The sequence below is a fragment of the Anopheles maculipalpis genome, chromosome 2RL, assembly GCF_943734695.1.
Source record: "Anopheles maculipalpis chromosome 2RL, idAnoMacuDA_375_x, whole genome shotgun sequence".
NCBI lineage: Eukaryota > Metazoa > Arthropoda > Insecta > Diptera > Culicidae > Anopheles > Anopheles maculipalpis.
The window spans coordinates 54,347,780-54,371,630 of record NC_064871.1 but is presented as its reverse complement, the minus strand read 5'-3'; the positions used below and the strand labels follow the sequence as shown (position 1 = coordinate 54,371,630).

General features: G+C 40.7%; 2 protein-coding genes across 2 annotated transcripts; one reads left to right on the top strand and one right to left on the bottom strand.

The window, feature by feature from the left end:
* Window positions 1–9,822: 9,822 nt before the first annotated feature.
* LOC126559094 (60S ribosomal protein L19) lies at window positions 9,823–11,208 on the bottom strand. The gene is made up of 3 exons (XM_050215203.1): window positions 11,083–11,208; window positions 10,474–10,580; window positions 9,823–10,380 (listed from the first exon to the last, which is right to left on the bottom strand). The coding sequence occupies exons 1-3, from the start codon at window positions 11,085–11,087 to the stop codon at window positions 9,878–9,880; spliced, it is 615 nt and encodes a 204-aa protein (XP_050071160.1). The 5' UTR covers window positions 11,088–11,208; the 3' UTR covers window positions 9,823–9,877.
* A 1,616-nt stretch (window positions 11,209–12,824) lies between these two features.
* Window positions 12,825–20,668, top strand: LOC126556705 (uncharacterized). Its single transcript, XM_050212146.1, has 10 exons — window positions 12,825–13,068; window positions 13,144–13,450; window positions 13,961–14,032; window positions 14,913–15,148; window positions 15,226–15,311; window positions 15,384–15,823; window positions 16,701–16,947; window positions 17,020–18,111; window positions 18,187–18,851; window positions 19,652–20,668. Exons 1-10 carry the CDS (start codon window positions 12,825–12,827, stop codon window positions 20,664–20,666), a joined length of 4,404 nt encoding a protein of 1,467 aa, XP_050068103.1. The 3' UTR covers window positions 20,667–20,668.
* The last annotated feature ends 3,183 nt before the right edge of the window (window positions 20,669–23,851 follow it).

Genomic DNA, 23,851 nt, shown 5'->3' with positions numbered 1-23,851 from the left:
AACTATCTGCTGACAGCTGAAAAAACGACCAACTGCAGGCGCGTGTACACGGTGCATAGAATAGAATGCGTAGAATAACATCCGCGAACGGTATAGCAAATCTGACAAATAATCGATCAGTTACCGTTTTTATTTTGAAGTAGCGCACAATGTGTGTTACTATGCTGCAAAAAAAAAACTAAATGCTGAATAAATTAGAGCAATCTATTAAAAGAAACACTAAATTAAGCTGTACTTTGGTCTCAAAAGCAAACAAAATGACACTACGCAACCAACATTCTGACAGCTGTCACACAGGACCGCGCGGGCGTACCTGAATGTTTTTCCAGCTACAAGACGCTTAGTTCCAAATTTTTGGGTAGAAAGTGCGAGTTTTCATGTTTTATCGTGTGTTTGAGTAGCGGGTTAGGGCACTATGCTTATGTTTGGTATGTGTGTAGTTACAAAACAGCAGCACGTATTTTTTACACCTCATCATACGTAGGTGGTACAGAAGAACTGCATCCTTAATTTCGTGTATAAAAGTTGCACAAGTGTATTGTTTATCTATCTTCAGCGCGTTCTTGTCGCTGGGGCGAGCAGAGAGTGTGGATGGTTGAACAGTTGCAGAGCAGTGTAAAGATTCTTCTATTCGAAAAAAGGACTTTCTGTTGGGTTGGGATGAAAAAAACAACAGCCTGCTCACAAGTGAGTGTGAGCGAAAACACAACTAAGGGCAAATGTTGAAGTGAACACGCAGCAAAAAGGTGAAGTATCGTGACACAAACGCGCAACGATAGAGCGATTCGTCTTGTTGTAGTCCGAATGCTACAGCTCATCTAGTGTTTCTGTTGTTTGCTTTGCTGTGAATTTGATGTAAAATTTGGTGGAAAGAAAACGGAACAGATTGTTCATGAAGAGAAATTTTAAACAAGTGTCCAGTGTTTACATGTAACGCTCTAGTGATTTTCTAATTTGCAACACTCACACACACACAAAACCTAGTGAAAAAAAAGCTTCTATGATGCAGGGAGTCTGAAATGTGGAAAAATAGTCCGTCTAAAACCAAAAGCGCAAAGAAACCGTCAGCAAGTTCAATTAAATCCAGCACGTCCATAGCTACTAAACGTTGCCAGGAATAGTTCTTCCAGTGGACAGAAACAGAAACCACCATCGTAAATCGTGATCGTATACATCGCACTGAGGAACGCTTGGACTAGTGACATGGTCTATTCCTGATCTGCTACAGCACTATATAGCATGGAGTATGGAGCATAGGCGAAATGGTATGTACCACCTACCCTAAATGCGCTGACTGACACGCAAATCTATGCCAATAATTACTTCCTTATTTCGTACTTGGTCCGTCCGATTTCCCTCCAAACGAAGGAAATCGGTATGGGGTGTTGTCCGATATGCTGTACTTCCTCCCTTCGCAAATATTTCGGGTTTGAAGGGGGTGCGGACTTCTTTGTTTTCACCTTGGAGTCTATCGGATATGTGGTGGTGACGTGTGCGTGTGTGTGTTGGAGCTATGCGTCGAGTGAACAGCCACCATCAGATGTTTTTGGTACACACAAGCATGATGGGAAAAGTAGGCTAAAAGTTGCACTCTCGCCGAATATTGGAACAAGTGCTGAGAACCGAATTTCGCCGCTTCATAGATAGCAAAGTGAGTTTGTTTGATGGCGTCTGCATTGCTACCAAAATATCAATAATTATAAGAAGTTGGTTGGAGTTGAAAGCGAACGTGCTTCAATCCCTTGAGCAAATAGTTGTTTCGCCAGAACCAATATGCACATATTGTGCAACATTCCCGCATACTGGTGTTACTTAGCAACGGAAAGGAAATCAATGAAAGTTCGATGTCTGAGATGCGGCAAATCATCTAAACTTATGGTCGAGCAAGAGAGTTGATGATGATGAAAGCGAAAGGAAAGTGTTTCAAATAAGTGGCTCTTCCCTCTCGTTTAATGTTTCTCTTGTAAAAAGTGAAACAAAATTATTTTACCCATTCAAATACTGACGCAAATTAGTAATTTAACATGTACCTATGCTTCATTATAAGTTTAAGATTTAACTGTTATATAGTCTGAATATTAAAACAAATTCATTCATAAACTTCATGTCCTTTTTTGTATGCATTCCACTTCGTGTATTTTATAATATAACAAATTGTTTCATCCTACAATACGGCACTGGACCGTCATAATTAATTATAAATAAAAAAAAAATAGTTTCATCCATTAAAATGATAAGATTGATCACGCACGCATCAAACCAATTCTTGTTAATTGATCGTATGTTTGAATGATTCAAACCAAAGTTGTTCATCGAAAGTAAATGCTTGTCTATCTATAGAAGCAAAGCTTTCCTTCTTCGCATGTTTCCCTCCCTATCAATGTTTAAACTTCTCTTTTCTTATTTGGAAGCGCTTGTTGTACATAAGAATCGATGCAACATTAAAAACATGTCTTCTTCTTCTTCTTCTTGGCTTAACGACATCTAAGGTCATGCCGGCCATCGAATGGCTTACTAGACTGCCGCGATACCACGTAGTTGGATAGTCAGTCCTCACCAAGGAGGGACGCAGTCCGGATGGGATTTGAACCCCGGTCCTGCCGTTTGAAGACCGGCGACATTGCAAATTCTCTTATCGTTGTACTGTCATGTTCATAAAAGCCCTGTCCTACCTGAGATGTATTACGTACTGCGCATGGTCAGAAATCTTTCAGGCCACTTCTTCAATAGCCCTTTGTTGGTGACAATATTTTAAAAAGGAGTTACACGATTACAAGTGTTAACATTTACAATTCAGCCACATTGTATCGAATTTTTAATGAAGGTTGTTAATAAATTTAATAAACCATCAAATTAATGTAATTCAACTAGAAGGTACTTCTTAGTTTGGGGTGGGTCCCGGTGGTGTAAGCGACAGCGGCGCAGGTCTTCGGCACGGCAGGACCGGGGTTCAAATCCCATCCGGACCGTCCCACCATATTGAGGACTGACTATCCAACTACGTGATATCGGCAAGTCTAGTAAGCCATTCGATGGCCGGTGTGGCCTAGAAGGTCGTTAAGCCAAAAAAAAGTACTCGTATTTTTTTATTATTTTTTAAAGTACCGTATTGACCAATAAGTCATTAGTATCCACATGAGAATATAAATACATCGTGGTTCCACGATAGCACAGCCTGTTTCCAAAACAATCATTAACTAAAACGTGCACGAAAACGCCAACATGATCTGATGCAGTATTGCTTTTTCGTCGGTAATTTTATCTGCACATTGTATACTATCGGTTATTGTAGCATAATGTCAGTCATCGAACTGCGCTGTGTAGGTAAAACAATTTCTGGGAAGCTGTTGAAGCTGCACAGTTTATTCCCAGAAATTGTGCGTCTCGTCTCGTTGTCGCGAATTGCACGATGCTAATCATGCCGGAATGCTAATGACGTTTATCCGTTCCGTGGAGTGAAGGAAGAACGATGCGTATCGAGTTACAAGCGGACACGTTTTACTTTCCGTTTTTGTTTGGGCTTAACATTCTTTCCACACTTTCGCCAAACCATCCTGTCCAAGATGTGACCCTATGACCTTCTGCAGCGGACTCATAAGGTTGGTCCTGGTTCTGACAAATGTTCCACCTTATTTCAACCTGTGCTCTTTCTTTCACTCCTTAGTGTTTACTTTTCATAACAGATACATTCTCGTTCTTTGTTGTTCTATCTCAACTTCCGGCTATTATTCTGGCCGGCCGGATTGGGCATTTTTACCAACTGCTCAATTGGTCGCCAACGCTCTGTGAGAGACCATCAACACTACACTACACGTTAGCCATTCGGTGAGATACTGAGCAAATTTTACGAAATTGAACTTTTTGTGGCATTACAGCCAGGTCATTCAAACCGGAATAAAAAAAAGTACTTTTTGACCTTGACGGAGGCGGGATTCGGGCTGGTCTTATTTGAACATGAGCAAAAAAGCAGCACAAACAAAAAAAAAATGCACGTGCAAAAATTTGCTAGAGATAGCCGAGATGGTTGTAAAACATGAATTGTGACATGAATTGACGATGAGTTATTAAGGAAAAAGCGAAAAGTCTATGCAGGAAGGCTTAACAGTTGCAGTACACTTACCAAGCTCGTGATGCTATATTCGGGATATTCTAATGACCTGTTCCTCCTCTTGTTATAGACTTATTGATTTAGTGACCTAGAGACTCGAGTCCGTAGTACATTGTTTGGCAAATATAAATATATATATTTCGGTTGCATTCCTTGAAGGTAATTACTGAAGACACATTTAAAATAATGTCTCTGGCTCTTCGCGTTTCTGAAGTATTAGAGATGATTAGCATCCCAAAAGAATGTCTTGCGTATAACGAGTACATACATTGCTGGACAGATATTATTCCATATTTTTACAGATTATTACAGAGAAACGGATAAGGGGGTTTTAATGGGATTTGCCACCATATTATATTATTTTTTTATAAAGAAATTTGTACATTATTTTGTATGTTCTTTCATTCAATAATGTATGTTTTTAGTACTTTTTCCTTCGTATATCAAATATTCATTATGTAGAGAGTTCAACCATAAAGAAGTACAGCATGTATGAGGCTTATTTTCTATTACAAAGGGGTTTTCTTGAACAAACAATTCACGATACAAAATCACTTCAACGAGAAACTGGTCCTAGCTAAAGTAGCAACAGTTGGTGAAATTGATCAGTAAGTGTGTTACAAGTGCTGATGAAATTTTGACGCCATGATGAAGTACGCCACAGGGCGCATTGTTAGGTGAGGTGACATGATGATTTAACAAAAACTGATTGCTTCCACGGGTTTGATACGATTACTTGAAGTAGTTAACATTTTGCGCTCGTGGATATTCACACTGTAAATAAATGGAGATACTAGACAGTCCGGAATTCACATTAAATATTATATGCTCTTACAGCAAACATAATGCAGCTTTGGTGTAATACAAAGAAAGTGTACCAAAGCAACAGAACATGACCCTATTTAGTGGATATGGACGATTTCTAACCCTACCACATTCGTTATAGGCGCATGGTCAGACACAATAACTAGCGTTTCCTTATAAGAACGTAATTTCTTTTGCTGGTCCTAAACATCACTTAAGCTTCTGCCGCATAACAGTTCCACACGCACGTTTGTCGTTCGGGCAACTAAGGAAAGCAGAAGGCGTGTGATAGGTTCAGGAATTAATTAACGGGATTATTCGTTTCTGGAATTTTCAAAACCTTACTCAGCACGAAACGGCAGTTTGTTGATACAGGCAAACGAAGGTCGGTTGTGTACAGCAAATAGCATAAAATTTCTATCCAGCCGGAAACTATTTTTTTCGTATCGTATATTCACAAAGTTTCTGACTCTAAATTTGCCCCTAATCATGAAATTAATTGCAAGTTATGTAGTCCGATGAATGAAATTATTGCACTGTAAATGCAATATTAATATGATTAGATAATTTAACGCGTATCAGAGTAATTTCAATAGACAATTCTTCCTAAAAGCGACGACTTACTAGACTTATTGATAGCACATACTTGGATCAGTCAGTCCTCACTGCGTCGGAACGGTTGGTCTGGATGGGATTTGAATCGCGAGTGAAGATTGGCATCACTCGCGATTCAAATCCCGTCGTGTTAGAAGCAGCGCAATTTGAACACACGCTGCCCCGACTTCCGGTGCGGGTGATTTAGAACTGTTTACTGCTGAGCTCAATGAACTTTGGTAGAAAAGGGCATATTACTGGCAATGTAGTTAAATGGTGGGTTAGCCAGAACGAAACGTCGACGTTCCCTGAAAAAAGGAACATTTTTAAATTACTTTTATACTTCAGTTTTGGCAATTTTCTTTGCCATTCTAAATTTGGCAATTTTCGAATGTCAGTCCTCACCAAGGAGGGACGCAGTCCGGATGGGAATTGAACCCCGGTCTTGCCGTTTGAAGATCGGCGCCGATGTTGCGTATACCACCGGGCGACAAGAGATTTGTACTAGTGAATGTGGATTACACATTATGACTATTTCAATAGAGAATCAATTGTAGCTTTGAAAACTCAAAGCCTATAAATCTGTATAATTAGTTTACATTTTTATATAAAAACAAAATTTCACATTCATAGAACGATCCCTAAAAAAACATAATTTTATTCGACAACACAACTCTTCATCATTATTACAGGAGTATCAAACATCAAACATAACAGGAATATCAATTTATTTGCAGCAACTACAAACAAAGCGGTCCATAAACTCAAATATAAGATTTCTAGTTTCCATCCCATACTATATAGGCTATCGCGTACAAAGAATATACGCCAAAATACATATCAGCATGCCCCAGACCGCTAGAGTTCGACAACCTCCTCGGTGAATGGATGATATTTTTCCAAGCAGTTGGGCACATCCTTTCCGGGAACAATTGCACCACCCCGCGCTTTCCTGGCGGCTAGAACAACAATGGTTGGATTTAAAAGGAAAGTGGTAACATCACTTCTCAACTATATCAGCCCTCTCGGCGAGACATTTACTTCCGTCCCTTCCACTTAACGGCCTACGCATGCTAAGCACACCTTTATCGTAATGTGCTGCTGCTGGTTGGTTATAGTGGCCAGCCACAATGTTCCACCAGCGAACCATTGAAACGTTGATCCACGATGAACTACACGGAGCGCAAGAGTCGGTTGACTTTGTTCTATGTCTCCTACCATCACTATTTCCCGGTATAATCTAGTCACTGTCTATCGTATGGTGGTATACACTTGCCACCTTTTTTTTATTAGTATCCACCCACGCCAGACTCACTTCAATTGTTTTGAGGATCGGGTTGGGTTAGAAGAGAAGCAGGAGGATAATTCATCAGTTTTTCTTCTGTTGTTTTTATTTTCTAGAGCAAACACCGATGGAACAGTCAGAGTTGAATTGTGTTAGCGGTGTATGGGAGCATGGGAAAGCACACTGTCTGCAATGAACTGAGACTTCCGGAATCAAGGTGCATATAAAAGCGCTATTAAAGTGCTACGTGTTGGAGCAATCCTCTCATGGAATTGTTTTAACATGGCATGCGGACCGTAAGGCTAGGTTTCCTGTTTTTGTGAAAGTCTTTAGTGCCAAAATTAGGCAAGCAGGCGTATTTTTAGAAGCTGTTGCTGCTAAAAATATTGATAGAAGAATTATTTTTTTAATATAACTTTTACACTTATTTATAGGAGATGAAATTCATCTCTTAAAGATTCGCTAACCGTTCGTGGTTTATAAACTGAAGCTATAGCAGTATATTGTACCATAATGATCTATTCTGATTAATGATTTGCATAACTCTTCTACAAAAGGCATGAAGGATTTCAAATCGATGTTGTATAATGTAAACGCAGAAACAAACCTGTACAGATCACACCGTTCTCTAGCTGTGCGAGCACTGGCTTTTGCAAAATTAAGAACTGACAGCCTGTTTACTCCATTCTTCGTTTGGATTGGTGACCTATATTTTCTTCTTTTATGGTGCAAGTCTGGGATGGACTAGTGAATAGTTTTGCTTCTAGCGCAAGAATCAACGGAACGGTTACAGAGGTGGGATAGAACTTGCTGATATAGCCGACCGTGGCGATATTATGCTGCCGTTATGTTTTCACATTATGGAAAACTGACCGAGATGGTATGTCTGTCGGATGTAAACTGTATAACATCCTGACTACCGCAAAGAGCATTCTATGTAGACCGAAGCAGCATTCCCGGACTGACTCATTCATGTATACATATTTCGTTTGCAGTTGTGTTTGCACAGGTCGGCTGGATTTTTCATTTAATTTTCTGTTTACCTACTGCAACTGTAGCATTACCAATGAAGATGCTGATGATGGCCCCAAATGCGGAAAACTACCGTCCCGAGTTATTTGCTACCATGAGCAACTGGTGTGGTCATGATGATGATGCTGGAAAGAAAACTATTCGTGTGTGTGTGTGTGTGTGTGTCTGGGCATCAGAAATGTGTTTTTTCCGTCCATTTTCCATCCTCAGTCTGGTGACCTAATTTAGCATATAAGATCGCGTCTTGCTACACATGAAACCACTTAACGTTCTGGAGTGGAATGTGACTCCCATGTGCTTTTGGTTGTTTTGTAATGAAAACAGTTCTTTGCTGTGAAGCCATCTAAGGCTACTAATTAGTAATGTTACTTTGATTCCTATTTCCGGCAACAAAGGCCAACACACAAAAAGATCTTTGCTGACTGTTGTGTGTAAAATGAAAACAAAAAGAATGATATTAGTTTTCTTATAGCATTTTGCACGGAATTATGAATGCTTCCCGGTCTTCCAAGGACACATGTTGTTTTACCAACCTTTTAATCTGTATGTCATTCTATGTTTAATAAAATAAAATGTTTGCGTTAGAATTGCTGTTAAAGTTATTAGCATTGGCATTAGAAAACTGATGCGAATATCAAAAGCATACATTTTAAAGCACTTCGTTCCGTGTTCGACATCGTCTGTGGAACTGCAAACTTAAGATGTCTTTTTCCGTTCGGATCTAGCTTCTTCAACTAGATTTCGTACCTTTTTTTAATTGCGAGAGGGCGGCGATCACAATGGGAGTGGATATTCGATCCTACCATCTAGAAACCCGATGGTAAGACAGCAACGGCGACAGTCCTCACACGGCACAGTGGTGGGTGTTCCGTTAAGCGGACGCGGGGGAGCCTCGAATCTACAAAAAAATTTGCGCCCGGTCAACAGATTTAATGTGAAAAAAGCCTCCAAATTCCATTCCTCTTATAGCCTCTATATAGCTTATAGCCTGAGTCGATAGAACCGGGGTTAAAATCCAATCCGGACAGTTCCCCCGTAGTGAAGACTTGCTATCCAACTACGTGGTACCAGCTGCAAGTCTATTAAGCCATTAGATGGACGGCGTGACCTAGAGAAGGCCGTTGTTAAGCCAGGAGAGATGCACAAAATCAGCCTTGCTCGTATCAGGCCACAGCAACGCCACGCAATTTTTTATCAGGGTTTTTTTCCGGAATTGATTTGGAAGATTAACGTTTCGCCAAGCCAAATGAAAACATCTTCATTCAAATTGTTATGGTTTAATTGACTCAAAATATAAATAACAGCCAACGCGTTAAGTCCATCGCCCGTTTCTTATTAAACAAATAAGGAGAATGAGAGGTAAAGGTGCTGATGTTATACAATTCAAAAAACATAATTTGCAATCGGTATTTTGAATCGCTTTTAATAGTAAATCCTGCGTATATTCTTATCGGAAGTAGAGATCAGATGTATTGCATCGATTTGTGGACAAACTTTTCACTTTCTTCTGCATCTTTGACTCTACAACATTGAGAAAACCTATTTGGCTCGAAACGGTAGATACAAATAGTTGGTGCTATTTCAAAATGTTATGCCATTTGTTGAGGTCTCTCTGCCGTTGATCTCAAATTTAAACAGATTTTTTGTAAAAGTGTCTAGTGAATCATCAGCATCACTATCACTATTGAAACAGCAGCATTGTTTGCAAATATATTTGAGGACATTCTTATCTCGCTCTCGCGTTTTGTTGTTCTTTTGCATTACAACACTTGTCATTTATGGTTTCGTTCACTTTTGTTTACTCAATGGCACTCACGACTCCGTGCGGGGAAATGTTTTAGATGAAATTTGATACCAGTCCTGCCTTGTATCTCACCTCGATAGTACTAAACCATCAATTCATTCCAACATAATTTCTTTCCTATTTTCTTCACTAGCTACAACCATTTTTTTTCGGATATGGGACCTATACCAGCACAACTCACATACACACACAAAGTTGTTCACAGTTTCACGTTCCTCGAGATGCCTTATACTGAGCGAGGATGTGTAGTTTATTTCTTTCCAGTAGCCGCAACATGCTGCGCAGTCTCCTCTTCCTTCGCGATCGTCTGCAGAAGCTCCTGGCGTTTGGTAGCAATGCGCTCCTCGCGACGACGACGGGCCTCACGAACCTTGGTACGTTTGGCTTCGGCCTGATCGCTCAACATCTTGGTACGGGCCTTCTCAGCCTTTCGCTTGTGGATGTGCTCGATCAGGATACGCTTGTTCTTGAACACGTTACCCTTTGCACGCATGTACAGGTCGTGGTACAGGTGACGGTCAATTTTCTTCGCCTCACGGTACTTCTTCAGCAGGCGACGCAGCACACGCATACGGTTCATCCAGAGCAGCTTCTGCGGCATACGTGCGTTGGCCGTACCCTTTCGCTTACCATAACCGCAGTGACGGCCCTTGCGACGGGCGATCGTGTTTTTGCGCACGCGGTAACGCGAGTGCACCACCACCGGCTTCTTGATGATCAAACCATCCTTGATGAGTTTGCGAATGTTTTGTCCTGTAATTGGAGGAATAAGACATGGCGTTAGCATCAAACAGCTCGGCGACGTAATATTAGACGTCCAGTTTGTTGTTGTTGGTAGCTACTTACGGGAGTTGGTGTTTCCAATCTCGTTGATTTCATTAGGATCCAACCACACCTTCTTCTTGCCGCATCGCATAACCGAGGCTGCCAGCCTCTTCTGAAGCTTGAGGGAACTGAAAACAACACAAAAATGTCACACTTTTAGAATGTGAATCAACGTAGTGTAGCTTTGTTTTTCGACAATCCGGTAAATGGCCATATTTGCCACGTTGTTTTACACGGCACACACTGAAAAACACTCAAGTGACGAAGAACCGTAAGGGTTGAGCAATCTGATTTAATAAACACATTGACAGTATCGCTCCATTCCAACTGAGATTGAAACTTTCGTGTTTCAAAGCAAGTCACCGGGAAGCGCTAGCTCCGTCAGCCGCTTTCAATCCCAATACACTCGCAACACACACCGGAACGGTGTGAATCGATACAATTGAGACAGGCAACGCGTCACATACACATGTGATTTCAGCACATTTAAACACTTTTCTCCGTGCCTTTTCGGGTGGAATTCTATTCAATGTTTAGCTCCATCGGTTCTTCGTCGCTTGGGCGTTGTTTTTATCCGAATTGGTTTGGGTTAAAACTGTATTTTCGTCAATTTTTTGATAACTTGCGCACCTCATGCTGCTGGTTGTTTCCTCGGATCGAATAGAAAGAGAGTTGCAGAACGCAGAGCGGAAGCTCTTCTGTCAAACGCGAAGCGCCCTCTGCTGGAAACATGCGCTGTCAATGCCATGATGGGGGGATAAGAATGTCAAGGCGTAATATGTTGAAATGAAAGTGAAAAAATAATGCATTTTATTTGCGATGTTTATTTAGGAAGTTTGGTGAAAATATTTTATAAAATTCAATGAATAGAAAATTAATAACTTATTATCGCAGAAATGGATCTGAACTATCGGTGGCAAAATGAGCGCGATTAGTTGTTTATACCAGCTGGGACTGTTTTGATCAGTTGCAAAATTCGCCTATCCTACCCCTTGGGTTTTGTGGTGTTTTTTTCTAGTCAGTTGTCAAAGGCTTAATTTTCTCGTAGAGTGGAAATGCAACAAAATCAATGGGAAACATTCACTTTTGCTGGTGAATATAACTTGAATTAAAAAAAGTTTTTGCACAACTCTCTTTACCATGTGATTAGAGCTTTAAAATCTGCAATGGTAGTCATTGACTGTCTGTTGTTATACTGTTGTTACTGCTGGTACTTTATTGAAACCGAAGGATCATTATTGAATGTACTCCGTTTGCAGCCAATGCAGCTGCTCCTTATACAAACACGTAAATCTTATTTGTTTGTCGGCGGGAAAAAGAATCATACTTTACTTCACGTGGCTTTTAAATGCTCTTGTTTCATATGTGTAGACTGCCCTAAATGGTTTAATATGTGCACGTAAATTGTAAACAATATACCAAAAATAAGGAAACAAGATAACTCATTCACTGTGAGCTTACGAAACTGACCCACCGGAAGATAAAGTGTTGAGTATGCTTTTTGAACCTTAGTATAATGTTTCTGCAATCGTATCTCCTTCGTAGCCAAAGTGTGAATTAAAGCACCGGCATTGGTTAAACTCAAAATGTGTATGCAAATCCCAATTGTCAGTCACCCAAGGTCATAAGATTTTTTTATTATTATTTTTAGTTGTGCGTGCATCCCTCGGGCGTTGAGTATTGCGTGCAAGCTGCAGAACCTAATTCATCAACGGTCAGAACGGCCAATGCCACCCTTTTATTCTCGTACCAGTCATGCTCCAGTAGTGTCGAGTGCACGGTCATTAATATATTTAAAATGGGTCCTAAAACGTACACCCTTATGTTTAATTCGTGTGCTTTAGCAGCACAGTACCTTAGGGTATGTTCCCTTGGTATTGTTTTGAAAACAGGGGTTAATGCTGAGGAGAAATAATTTGTTCATATTGTGTTTTAAAATAATCAATATATGTAAAGTATATGTAGATGTAAAAATGATTATTTTCGTTCATCTTTTCGTTTTAGGTGTCAACAGCTTATTAATGTCCATGACTAGGGTTTCTTAATCGCGATCTGTTCCCTATAAGGAGGCGGAATCGGTTGCCGAATAGCTGTAACCATTACTAAAAAGTACAAATGTCTGCCATCCGTCAGTGTGACGATTGCCGTTACTACCGCTACTGCCGCCGTCAGCCACATGGCCCAAGCCAGTTTGCCATAGTATTGTAGCACACGCATTCCAGAAAACTGCACAATTTACGAATTGGAGTCCATCGTTCATCATCACATAACAATTCTCTTATCCAGTTGTGGGCTAAAAACGACAGCCGATTGCTTTTATTTAGATCGACTAGAAGGCTTAAAACTAGAACACGAAATTGATCTAGAACAAAATGGTTCTCGAATCAGCACGAAATAGTGATAGTTCGACGACTGTAGCTGCCTTGCGTGGTTCCTCCAACAGTGGTATCGGAGGCCCGGTGTTAGTGAGGCCAACCTCACTACAACCACCCGAGAAAGAACCGGTAAACTTTCAGATTAATCTGATTGGCGCACCACCCGAAGTGGAGCAGCTGATCGAACACATAAAATCGGTTGCTGAGCAGTTTCTGTATCACTGGAAAACGTTCCCCATTAGTAAGCATTGATAGCAATCCTAAGGTCATTAGAATCGTCTATTGTAATGACTTATATGGTTCTCATTTTCCATAGATTTACCCACACCACTCTCGAACAGTCCCGGTGGAGGAGTCGGTAATGGTGGAACAGGAACAGTCATCACAGGAGGAGCAGGTGGACAGAGTGTTACCTCGCTTTCGGTTGCCGGTAGTGGCGGTGGAAGTAATGTCAACCTGCACAGCACAGTCGTTGCCACAGGAAATCGGAAAACTCGCCCAATCAATTTGCGTGATTTGTTCATTGCACCTCCGTTTGATGAGCTGGATGCGGTCGCTGCTGATGGTTCCGGTGAGCCCCGGTTGCTGACCAATGCTCAGTTACGGTCGTTACGTGAACGTGGGTAAGTATCAACTTAATTCGACACTTTTAGGTTTTTTTTTTGTCATCAAAAGGCACACTCATGAGACGCTTTGAATCATCTAATATGCTTTTTGTTAAGTTGTACTCTTCCCTTATTTGGCAGTTCGTGCAAAAATTTTCAGATTCATTTTTAAATTTTCAAGTTCAATTATGTATTTCAATTTTAAACAGCCGCTTTATTCTGTTCGAGTAGGAGATTCTACTGAAAAATAGCCATCGGGATAATTGCTGAAGTCAAACATATTTCGCACTACATTGCTTAAGTTGTTAGTTTTACGAAAACATTCGTCCACACGTTTTATGTACATTATTATTTTTTTTATTGAATCGAAATGGTTTTTAATAATTTCTACCAACACTCCGTCACACTTTCTTTCATAAAATGTCCCATCATACACACAAAATCACATTAAATATGTATGTCCCACTCTTGTTTTCTACATGAAACTAAAAATCACCAAAACCTATTTGTAAATATTTTCATTGAAAGCTTGCAAAAGGACAAATTTGGGAAACCAAAGAAATTGAATTGCGAACAATTGGAAACGATTCAGTTAACTGGGTAAATGAAGTCGAAATATACTGTGTTGTTGTTTGTTTTCTCTTTTTCCTTTGACATCTCTTATTATGTGTTACGTACGTGCATAGTCTTCTCGTAATGATCGTAATTGTTTTTCGTAATTGCGTTTACCCTATTGCCTTGAGGTTAAATATTGTTTGTAACATGTATTTCGAAGCCACCAACGATCGATCAATCCGATTTGGCTAAGCTCTGTTTGTTGGTGTCATCTGTAAATGAACGAACCTCCTCCAGTGTAGCAAGAACTAGCTACATGATACCGGAACTGAAGTATTTATCATTAAGTTTGATGAACTTTTAATCGAAATAAGGTCTAAAACATTACCTTTAACAAATGACTATGTATAAACGAATAGTTATGTTGAATAATTTCGCTTCTCTCCTAATTTCTCACAGTAGTTAAAGTGTTTGTCTCTCTAGATGTGTTTTGAGTGTCACCTGTAATTCCGTATCTAGAATTTGTCATTGTATTTGCATAGGTTCGATGTGATTCTGTGTAAAACAACGTTCGAAAATAAGATACAACTTGCAGGCAATCTCTTGCCTATTTTTAATTTTGGAATCGATAAGAAACAAAAAAAGGAAATGAAATAATCGCGCTCATTCATCATTCCTAGCAATCAAGCATAGCATTGTACTAGCATATTCTTTCCAATAGTAAAGTAGTTTGTAGATAAAAGAAATAGAATTATGCAGTGTAGCAAGAGTAGCAAGTATAGAAAACGGAGCATTTAAAAAAAATATATATATTATTTGTATGTACAGCGATTGTTGCATGCACTTTTTCAATATTCGTCTTCGGTTATAAAACAAACTTTAATAAACTTTTATATCCTTTTGTTCGCAATAACTCTACTTGCAGAGAATTTGAGGTACCAAGCTTGAACTTTCCGGGCCAGGTTCATCGATGGCAGCTGTCACAGTTTTTGCAAAAGGGTTCCGAACGGACGCGAGATTCATTACTTAGCGATCTGGCATTATCCGCTCGCTTTATCGTTATCACTGCCAAGGAACGGCTCACCGGCCATTTCTTCTCTGTTGCCCATGCCTTTCGAGCATTGCTGCAGGGACTCATAAAACTAGTGGACATGATTGTCGGTAAGTAATGAAGCATTTGATATGTTGTGTGATTGAACTTTTATTAATTCTCTCTTTTCCCTTTTCTCACCTAACAGGTGTTCCCTCGTTGCTAGCGCATAATTTAGATAACAAAATTAAAGGAGAGCGTTGTCGGTTTTTGGTAGCGGAACTAGTTTGTAGGGTAATTATTACAAGCTCATTAATGCAACCATAACTTTTGTATAAATTTATTTTATTTATCTTCCTCTGCTAGAGTGAATACGAAGACTGTCTAGATTCGTTGTGTAGTTATGTGCGCCACCAGCTACGCCGTGCCACGATGGAAAAGTTTGATGTGAACTGCAACCAAGCGCAACCGATTCCTTATCTTTACGTGACTCCCAAAGGACAAGATATCGATTTGCGTCTTTTTTCGAAGGATACGATGCGACGCGCTCTACCAATTCTTGTAGGCATACTGGAGAAGGAAACGCGCGGTTGGTTTCTACACTTTCGTGAACGGTTGATAGCGGAACTACGGGAACGAAAGATGACCGATGCGGAAATTGAGGAAGAGGTAAATGATGCCGTTATGAAGGAATACCTACAGCGCGTCTACACCTCCATCCTGTCGAACGTGGAGCTCACCGAGCTGGGTGAAAATATACCACAGCTGTTAGTGCAACAGGCTCAATCGGTGGTGATAATGCACAAGTGAGTATGGGTAGAAAGAGGGAAAGCATTATACTGGTTCAAGCAATGAATAGAAGAAGGGCATATATTATCGATTCGCTTAACGTAAATACGAGCAGAGGGAGTTGTAAATACATTTACAATGCGGCATTTGATATTAACTCAGGAGGTTGATATCAAAGTTCGAATATCTCTTTTAGCAAGTTTCTTTGTTTGTGTGACATATTAATCGAAATGCTGCTGAAATAGTTTGTAGTAGTTGAAATAAACTTAAGATAAATTTCGTAACAAAAATTGTGAAGGAAGGCACAAGTTGCATCACAAGAACCGAATATAATTAGTCCTTCATTGTAATGTGTAATGTGTAATTGCATGGAGTAGGAAAGTTTTTTCCCCTTCAATTTGTGCTACACAAGATTATCGATTAAGATCTTTTACACCAACATAGGTCGATTTATTTTTGTTTATTTTTCGTGCAGGATCGTGAGATCCTATTAAGATTGAGAGCCGAGAATTTGATTTTTTCGACAATCGATTTAAGAGTCAATGAAACTACGGATTAACTTATTTAGAATATACCTTAAGTTGTTATTTACCTATGTTGCTGTTGGCATAACTTACAACTAGCAAAGTTATTCTATAAATACAGATGCGCCGTTCTTCACATGGGAGATTAATGGTTCAAATTCCATTCGGTCCGTTCACTCGTAGAAAGGACAAACTATCGAACGGCAATTCTAGTAAGTCATTAGATGGCATGCGTGACCTAGTAGGGGTGATTAGGACAAGAAAAATCTATTACAGGTATTCGGGGGCGTCTATTAGCGGTAGTTGAGGTCCTTAGTTCTTAAAAATATGCTTTAATTACCATATTAATCACGTTATGATCTCGTTGCAGAGCGGTGGACAAAATACAGAAAGAGCTGAAAAAATCGCGTGAAGAAATGGAGCGCACTCTACAGGAGCAGCATCCTGTGCTATCGCGTGTCTTTCCCTGGCTGCGAGCAAAACTTAATGCCGGTGAACAGGCGAAATTGTCGAAAATTACCTGGGGAGCTCACGAGGAAGCATTGCGAGCTGCACAGCGTCTCAATTTGCACCAGACGGTGTATTTTCTCAACCGAGACTTGGCGTTTATGAAGGAGGTATGGCAATCCGTTTTGCAATACAATGCAGAAGCTGCATCTTTCATTGCTTTTTCTTTTCTTGCTTCACAGCGCGAACCAGTGCTGCTAAAGGAACTAAAAAATGCCAAAACACCGACACGCAACTTCCAGTGGGCATGCCGTATCTGGTCTCCCAAGTCGTGGATCATTCGCCGCAGCTTTCAAGGGCACTCGGAGGTGATCCCAACGGTCATCTGCCAACAGGCAACTTCAATTGTAACACCCCGATCGGACCCCAGCCAGCCCGTGTTTCTGGTCGAGAAGGAGTTGATACGCTCGACCAGTACTCGTTGGCCAATGTGGCGGTTGCTTAACTTGTTTCAACGCACCTGGACCTGGACGTGGAATATTATGTTTTTGCTCGGTGTTATTGTTCCATGGTGCAGTCCACTCGGTTTGCGTGCTCTGTTTTGCAAAAAACCGTTCATGGCCGATCTAGAGCTGTCGCAGGTGAATGGTACACTGTTTCCACGTAAAACCAGCATTACTCAGACGATGGTTTCGAGATTGATGGAACTGTGGCGTCATATTTCAAAGGCGAGAACACATTTCGAAACCGAACCGGACACGGGTTTCATAGGAAAGGGCATGACACGTCATTTGAATCGCCTGTACAACTACTTCATAAAAGGTTTTCTGGGCACACTCGTCATTCTGGTACTGTTTCCCTTGCTATGTTTCGCCGTCAGTGCATCGAGCCTTGCGCTAGCCATCACAGCCCCAATCTGGATGCCGTTCATAACGTTTACTTTGCATCTGTACATGATGCTGATATACGATTTAGATTGTCCCGACGAAAGCCGGCGCAATCGGTACTGTATATTACTTGAAGCGCTTGGATGGAACATTGGCGTGCAAGGATTGCTTCAGCCGTTGGCAGCCGTTCTCGTGGCATCCGTTATTTGTCCGCTTATTGCTGTGTTAGTGTTCTTCGTCGGAATCGTTCGGTACTGGGTGCGACTGTTTTGGGATGCGGCTACATTCCATCTGTTCATCAAAAAGTGTGGACGTGTGCCGGCTAGTGACAGTTTTGCCGTTCGGCGGATTGCGGGTCCCGGGTTGGCGCTGGATTATTATTTTTCCATTAAACCAGAACAAGCACTTGCCGCGTTTGAAGCCAAGATGGAGCTCGATGAGCTACAGGTAAGGGAAAGGAATTCTTACGCTGTGCTTGTTTTTGATGTGAAAAATGTTTTGTTTTTGGATTCATTTTTGCAGGCATATCAACACTCCATGGAGACTATCATCTGTCAACCGCAAAAGGACTTTAGCCAATTTGTGGAAGCTTGCTTTGGCCCATTCTCAGCACAGCTTTCGAAAAGTGTCGGTCCTTACCGTCAGCTAGAGCGCGAGGGTCAGGATCTAATGACGTCACTGCACGAAAAGCTGGAAAAAAGACGACGTGACTTACAGACAGGATTAACGACTGCGGTGAAATCACGCATCAAGCTCAACACGATGGAACTGAAAATTGTCATACAGCAGTCAGCGTACATGCTGGAAAAATTCTATCCCTCGCACGTTATTGCCCGATTGTCGATTAGTGAGGAGGAGTTCTGGGACGCGAAGGGTCTATCTGTGGGTGACTGGGCCGGACTGGCCGGTATGCTGTACGCAGACATTTTCAGCCTGGACTTTTTGACACCGCTGTCCGATACCGATACACAGTTTAAGCTGGAACCACATGCACAGCTAGATTTGAACCGGTACAATGAGATGGTACAAAACACTAGCGACATAATGGGCATTAATGGGCCTGATTTGCTGGGCAACGTGTATGCACCGCGAGGAAACATTCAGGTTCATTCACCATACTTGGAGGTGTCTGCGTTCAATCCACGTTCGCGAGTAATGATCAATTCAAGGCGAGCGGAAAAACGCAAGTAAGTAAAAGGGCAATTATTTGTGGTTTCAAATTTTTAAGGGACTATCAGTTTGTAAGGCAAGATGATCAACTCTTCTGGCAACGGCAATAGTTCCAACTGAAAAACATTTAGTTGATATGTCTAAGACGGCATCTGTACGGCATCACATCAAATGTTTGCCCGTAGTAAATGCTTTGCGTCATATCAGATGTTGCTCCAATCAAAACACTATAATTTATCATCTATTTAATCAACTGACAGTTATGGAATTCATACATGTGTGTTTTAAAGATTGGCCAAAACTGAGTTTTTGTGCCGCAATCCACACATCGGGACTACAACTTATCTACGTAGCTGGTTAGCACGTTAGCACGTAGCTGGTAGAATGAAATTAGAGAAGTAAAAACTCTTCCACATTAGCGCGGTTGAGAATGTATCTTGACTGCCAGGTGATCTTTGTACAAATCGTATTTCTCATATTTGAATATGATTAACGCAATAATTCAACTTTGTTCTGAAAAATGAAAAAGGGAAAGTACTGGTAAAACAATAATAGTAATCTTAACGGCTTTATACAATCATGTGCCTCAATTGTATTATCATCTGGTGTATTTTTTTATGTGTTATCCTATGACCTGTGTGGAAATCTGTGACTAAAGGACAGAAGATGTATCGAGGTGTTGAAATGTGCTGCCGCTTTTCTGTATAAAAGCTGGTTGTAAATATTTTCCTTTAACAATTGAAAATTCTTAAAAATCAGCGTCTCAAAATCTTTCAAAATGACACATGAATTAATGCGGCACCGATCATTTTTGCAGCGATACGACGTCTTCCGGTTTGACAACGCCTCGGGTTCGAGCGCGCCGTTCTCCGATGCCATCGCCGAAGCAGAAAACACAAAGCTGGAAACCATGGAAACGAAAACAACAACCAAAGCACGCATCGGACAAGATGCTGATTCCATTGCCCATCCCGCACCCGGTGCATATTGCCATATCAATCTACAATCGTGACTCGGACCAACCGATCCCGATCGAGTCGGAATTGTGCTGGGAGATACTGCGCTCGATCGAAGAGTGCCAGGGCGATCAGGAGGCGATCGTACGCTTCCGCGAGCTGGGTGATCGTAGCGATGGTGGCCATCATCATCATCATCATCATCACCATCCGAACCACTCATCGGTAGGAATCAGTGTGGACGGATTGGCCGCCATCGACAGCAGTATTGATTCGCTCGATTCACAAAATTCGTCCAACTCCGGGACCAAGGACAGTATGGATATGATAGCTGGTGCAACGGAAACCTTACCGTGCACGAATCGCGAGGTAACGATCATGATGCCATCGCAAGTGCTCGGTGTGGATGATGAAGACGATACTGGCCTCGATGCTCGTGGACGTGGTGAAATTGGAACCGATATGAATCAACATGGCACCACCACCAATACAACTGTTGTCATAATGCCATCAGCTAATGGTTCCGGTAGCGTGACGACAACGACAGTAGCTACAGGAGGCGCTGGTGGTGCTTTAACACCATCCTCGACCAACGCAGCTCCGACACACTTTCACTGGACGCTTCGTAATTGGGGCGGAGGAAATGGGCAATCGGGAGGACAAGGAAATCGCCGGCGTAATACTAGTTACACGTATAGCAGTGCTACCACTGCCAGTGGTGGCGCTGGCCAGCTGAATAGTGGCAGTGCCACAAACTCGGCCAACGATAGTCAACTGGATCAGATCCGGGTGGATCTAGCCAGTCCTGAGGATATTTCGCTCGATACCGATAGCTCTCGGGCAATGTTTACTGCTGCTTATGGTACATCCGTTTAATCAAACGGATTTGTTTATACCGATTCTAGGAAAGGTTTGCTAAACTTCTGCTTTCTTTCTAGTTGCCGCCAAGCTGCAGTAAAGCCGTAGCAAAGAAACACAAAGCGGAACAAAAAACATTGTTGCACAAACTCAATCCGCTTTCCTTATCATTTACGGTAGAATAAGAATGTATGGCAAGGGTACACGTAAATTCATTGCTATTTACGTTATTTTCATTTGATTTTGTTTTAAATTAGCCAACCAAACCATCTAAGCTCTCTATAACGAGTGTGTGTGTTAATTATCGCACTCAGTGTCGATGAAGCAAGGTAGATTTTTTTTTTCATTTTAACTACCTTTAAGTGTGTCTACTAGTCGCATTAATTTACGTTCTTTCGCTTTTGTTACGTTTTGATTTATTTTACCGCAGTTGCTATTATCCAATATCTGGCCCCGTGTATTTAAGAGTGATAATGCTAGGGTTGTCACTTTTTCTTCTTTTTAATGCGGGCAAAAAGGGGCCATTTGGTAAATTCAGCTATCAGGTGTTCGAAAGTAGTTTTATTTTAACCTAGAAACACCGATCGTGCATAAGTTGCTTATGCCACTAGTAATAGCTCGTAGAAAAGCTGCTGCTCGACTGGCCCCATTTAAAAATGAAGGATGCACAGACAGTGCATCCATGCAGCTAAATAGAGCATTAAATCTTGTGTACGTACGACGTCACATACCGCAGGAAAAATTGCAAGGAGAGGGTAGAGATTTAGATAATCGGATATATTTTTAACACTATTTTTCACTCTTCCCTTCTCTTTCGCCTCGGCTTTCTAATGTTATTCGTGCAAATATACCAAATTTAAATACACTTCCCCCTACCCTTACGCGGTAGCAGGAGGAAAACCCGTAATGGTAAAGTACAGCTGTATTGGATGGTAAAGTAGCTGTAAGGCATTCACACACCACGGCAACCGGTGGAGGAGAGTATTATTTGTATGTATAAATAATCGCAAGTCCTTCTCTCGAGCAGCAAGGAACAGCAGAATGTTTTTTGAACACTTGCTTATGTAAAATGCCAAGGAAACAATAATAAGAGAATCTAACCCTAAGTAGAGCGAAAAACCAAATTGTCGACAAAGATAATAGTAACGGCGTGACGGAGATTGTTGTATTTAAACTGTTGGCAGTTTTGGGTAGGACATTTGCAGCATTATGGGAATAGCGCTGAGCTCTCTAATTTTGAATAATTCCATTTAAAAAAAAGCCATAAAATTGGCTGCTTGAATACTGAAATACATTAAACGATTTTTTTTAACCTATTATAGGGTAATTACAAAGCACAACAGGAAACAAATACCATAACATAATAGGGTATATTAGCGTTCGGAAAGAGTAAACACTGACCAAAGGGCCCCTGTTTTACACACGGATAGATACAGTAATTATTGCTCTCTGATTGTCTGTTTACGCTAACTACTTTTACGGTTACACCACTCTTTTTCTTATCTTTTTACATCTGTATTATCTGTTTAGTTTAACGATTAACCCACTATTCCATTTCTTGTGATATTCACTTCAAAGATCTTTTTTGGATCATTCCAAAACACAAACTTTTATCTCATCTGTCCATTGCTGTCGAAAATGCATTTTGGTTGTAGCACACAATTGCTGGACTGTATAACTGATATCCAGAATTGTTATAACTAGAACGGTAACGTTCGAAATAGCCTGTCTGTCTGTTAGGAAATCATTATCTGCTAGGAGTATCCGACTATTCCGAATCGTTGATAGCATTAAAGAATATTTTAATCAAACCAAAGAAAACGGAAATCCAGTAATCTTATCACGTGTCCCAAATTTTATATTGCTTTGTTTTGCTCTATTTTTTATTGAAAAATTTAGCAATCGAAAGAGAGATAAATGATCTTCGTCTAGCTAACACGCTACATGATCACAAGAAAGGATATTTGTATGAGCTCTCTACCCCTACCTCTCTGTTTCTCTTTTTTTTTTCTCTCTCTCTCTCTATTCCTATCCTGATATCTTATATTTGTTGATAAGAGTTCAGTAAGTTCGTACTAAATTATTTACACCAGTGTTGTTTTTTTTTTATTATTATTCGTTAACCTGCAGCACCAAGCAAATAGTTCTTTTATTGTTGTGTATTTTTAACCATATAATTGTGTGTTCTAAGATTACCTTTAATTTAACGCATTCTGTGTACATATACTTCATCCGCGCTGCTTAAAACTGTAAACTAAACAGATAACTGAAATGCTGAAATCCTCTGCACTGCGTTAAAATAATGACCGAACATGAATAGTAGTAGGATCCGTATAGATCGTTAAGGTTGGAAAAACAAAAACACGTGACTAACAAAATTGAGTTTAACGTTGAGTTCATACACACAACACATTATGAGAAAAAAACACGGAATTTGTAGGTAGCACGAGGGATGAATGGAAGAGGACAGTTGGGAGTTAAAGGGTAGCGAATCGATATTTTGAAAACAAATGGACAAAAAAAGCACTGTGCGTGTGTATGGTATCAATTCATTCGTGCTGTTACAATCAAGGACCTATTTCGAAAGCAAAAAGGAACAATTTAAAGTAGAAAACCAGTAAGAGGATGAATGGAAATAACTACCATAAATATAATGAAATTATTAAACGAGTATATGGTTAGTGCAAAACAACAGAAAGCATGTGCTTCCAGAAGAATGGCGAAAGAAATTGTTTTTTTTCTGTTGGTGTTGGTTGATTGTTACGTTTTACGAAATTGTCCATATCCTCGCCAATGAGAATAGCGCTTATTGGCAGTGTCTATTCAACACGAGCAGGAACCATCAAGTTCACGAAATCACTTTCGCCCGAGATTCTTTTGCGATGGATGCGATGGCATCCGGACCGTAAGCCATCTGACGGCCGGTTCGATCTTAGAGGTCGTTAAGCCAAGAAGAAGCAGCAACATCAAAAGACAATCGACTGAAATATGCCCGATGAAAGAGGCGACATCGGTGTTGGTCTTCACATCGAAGGACCGGAATTCAAATCCAAGCTCTATGTGCTTGTATGTATGGATAAAGTTGGATAAATAACTAGTTTGCGCCAAACACGACATGCAGTGATGGACGTTCGCTAGAACGACTAGGATAATGAGGCGAAAGGGATTCAAATGTCATAAACACTATGAGTTAGTAGCACCGC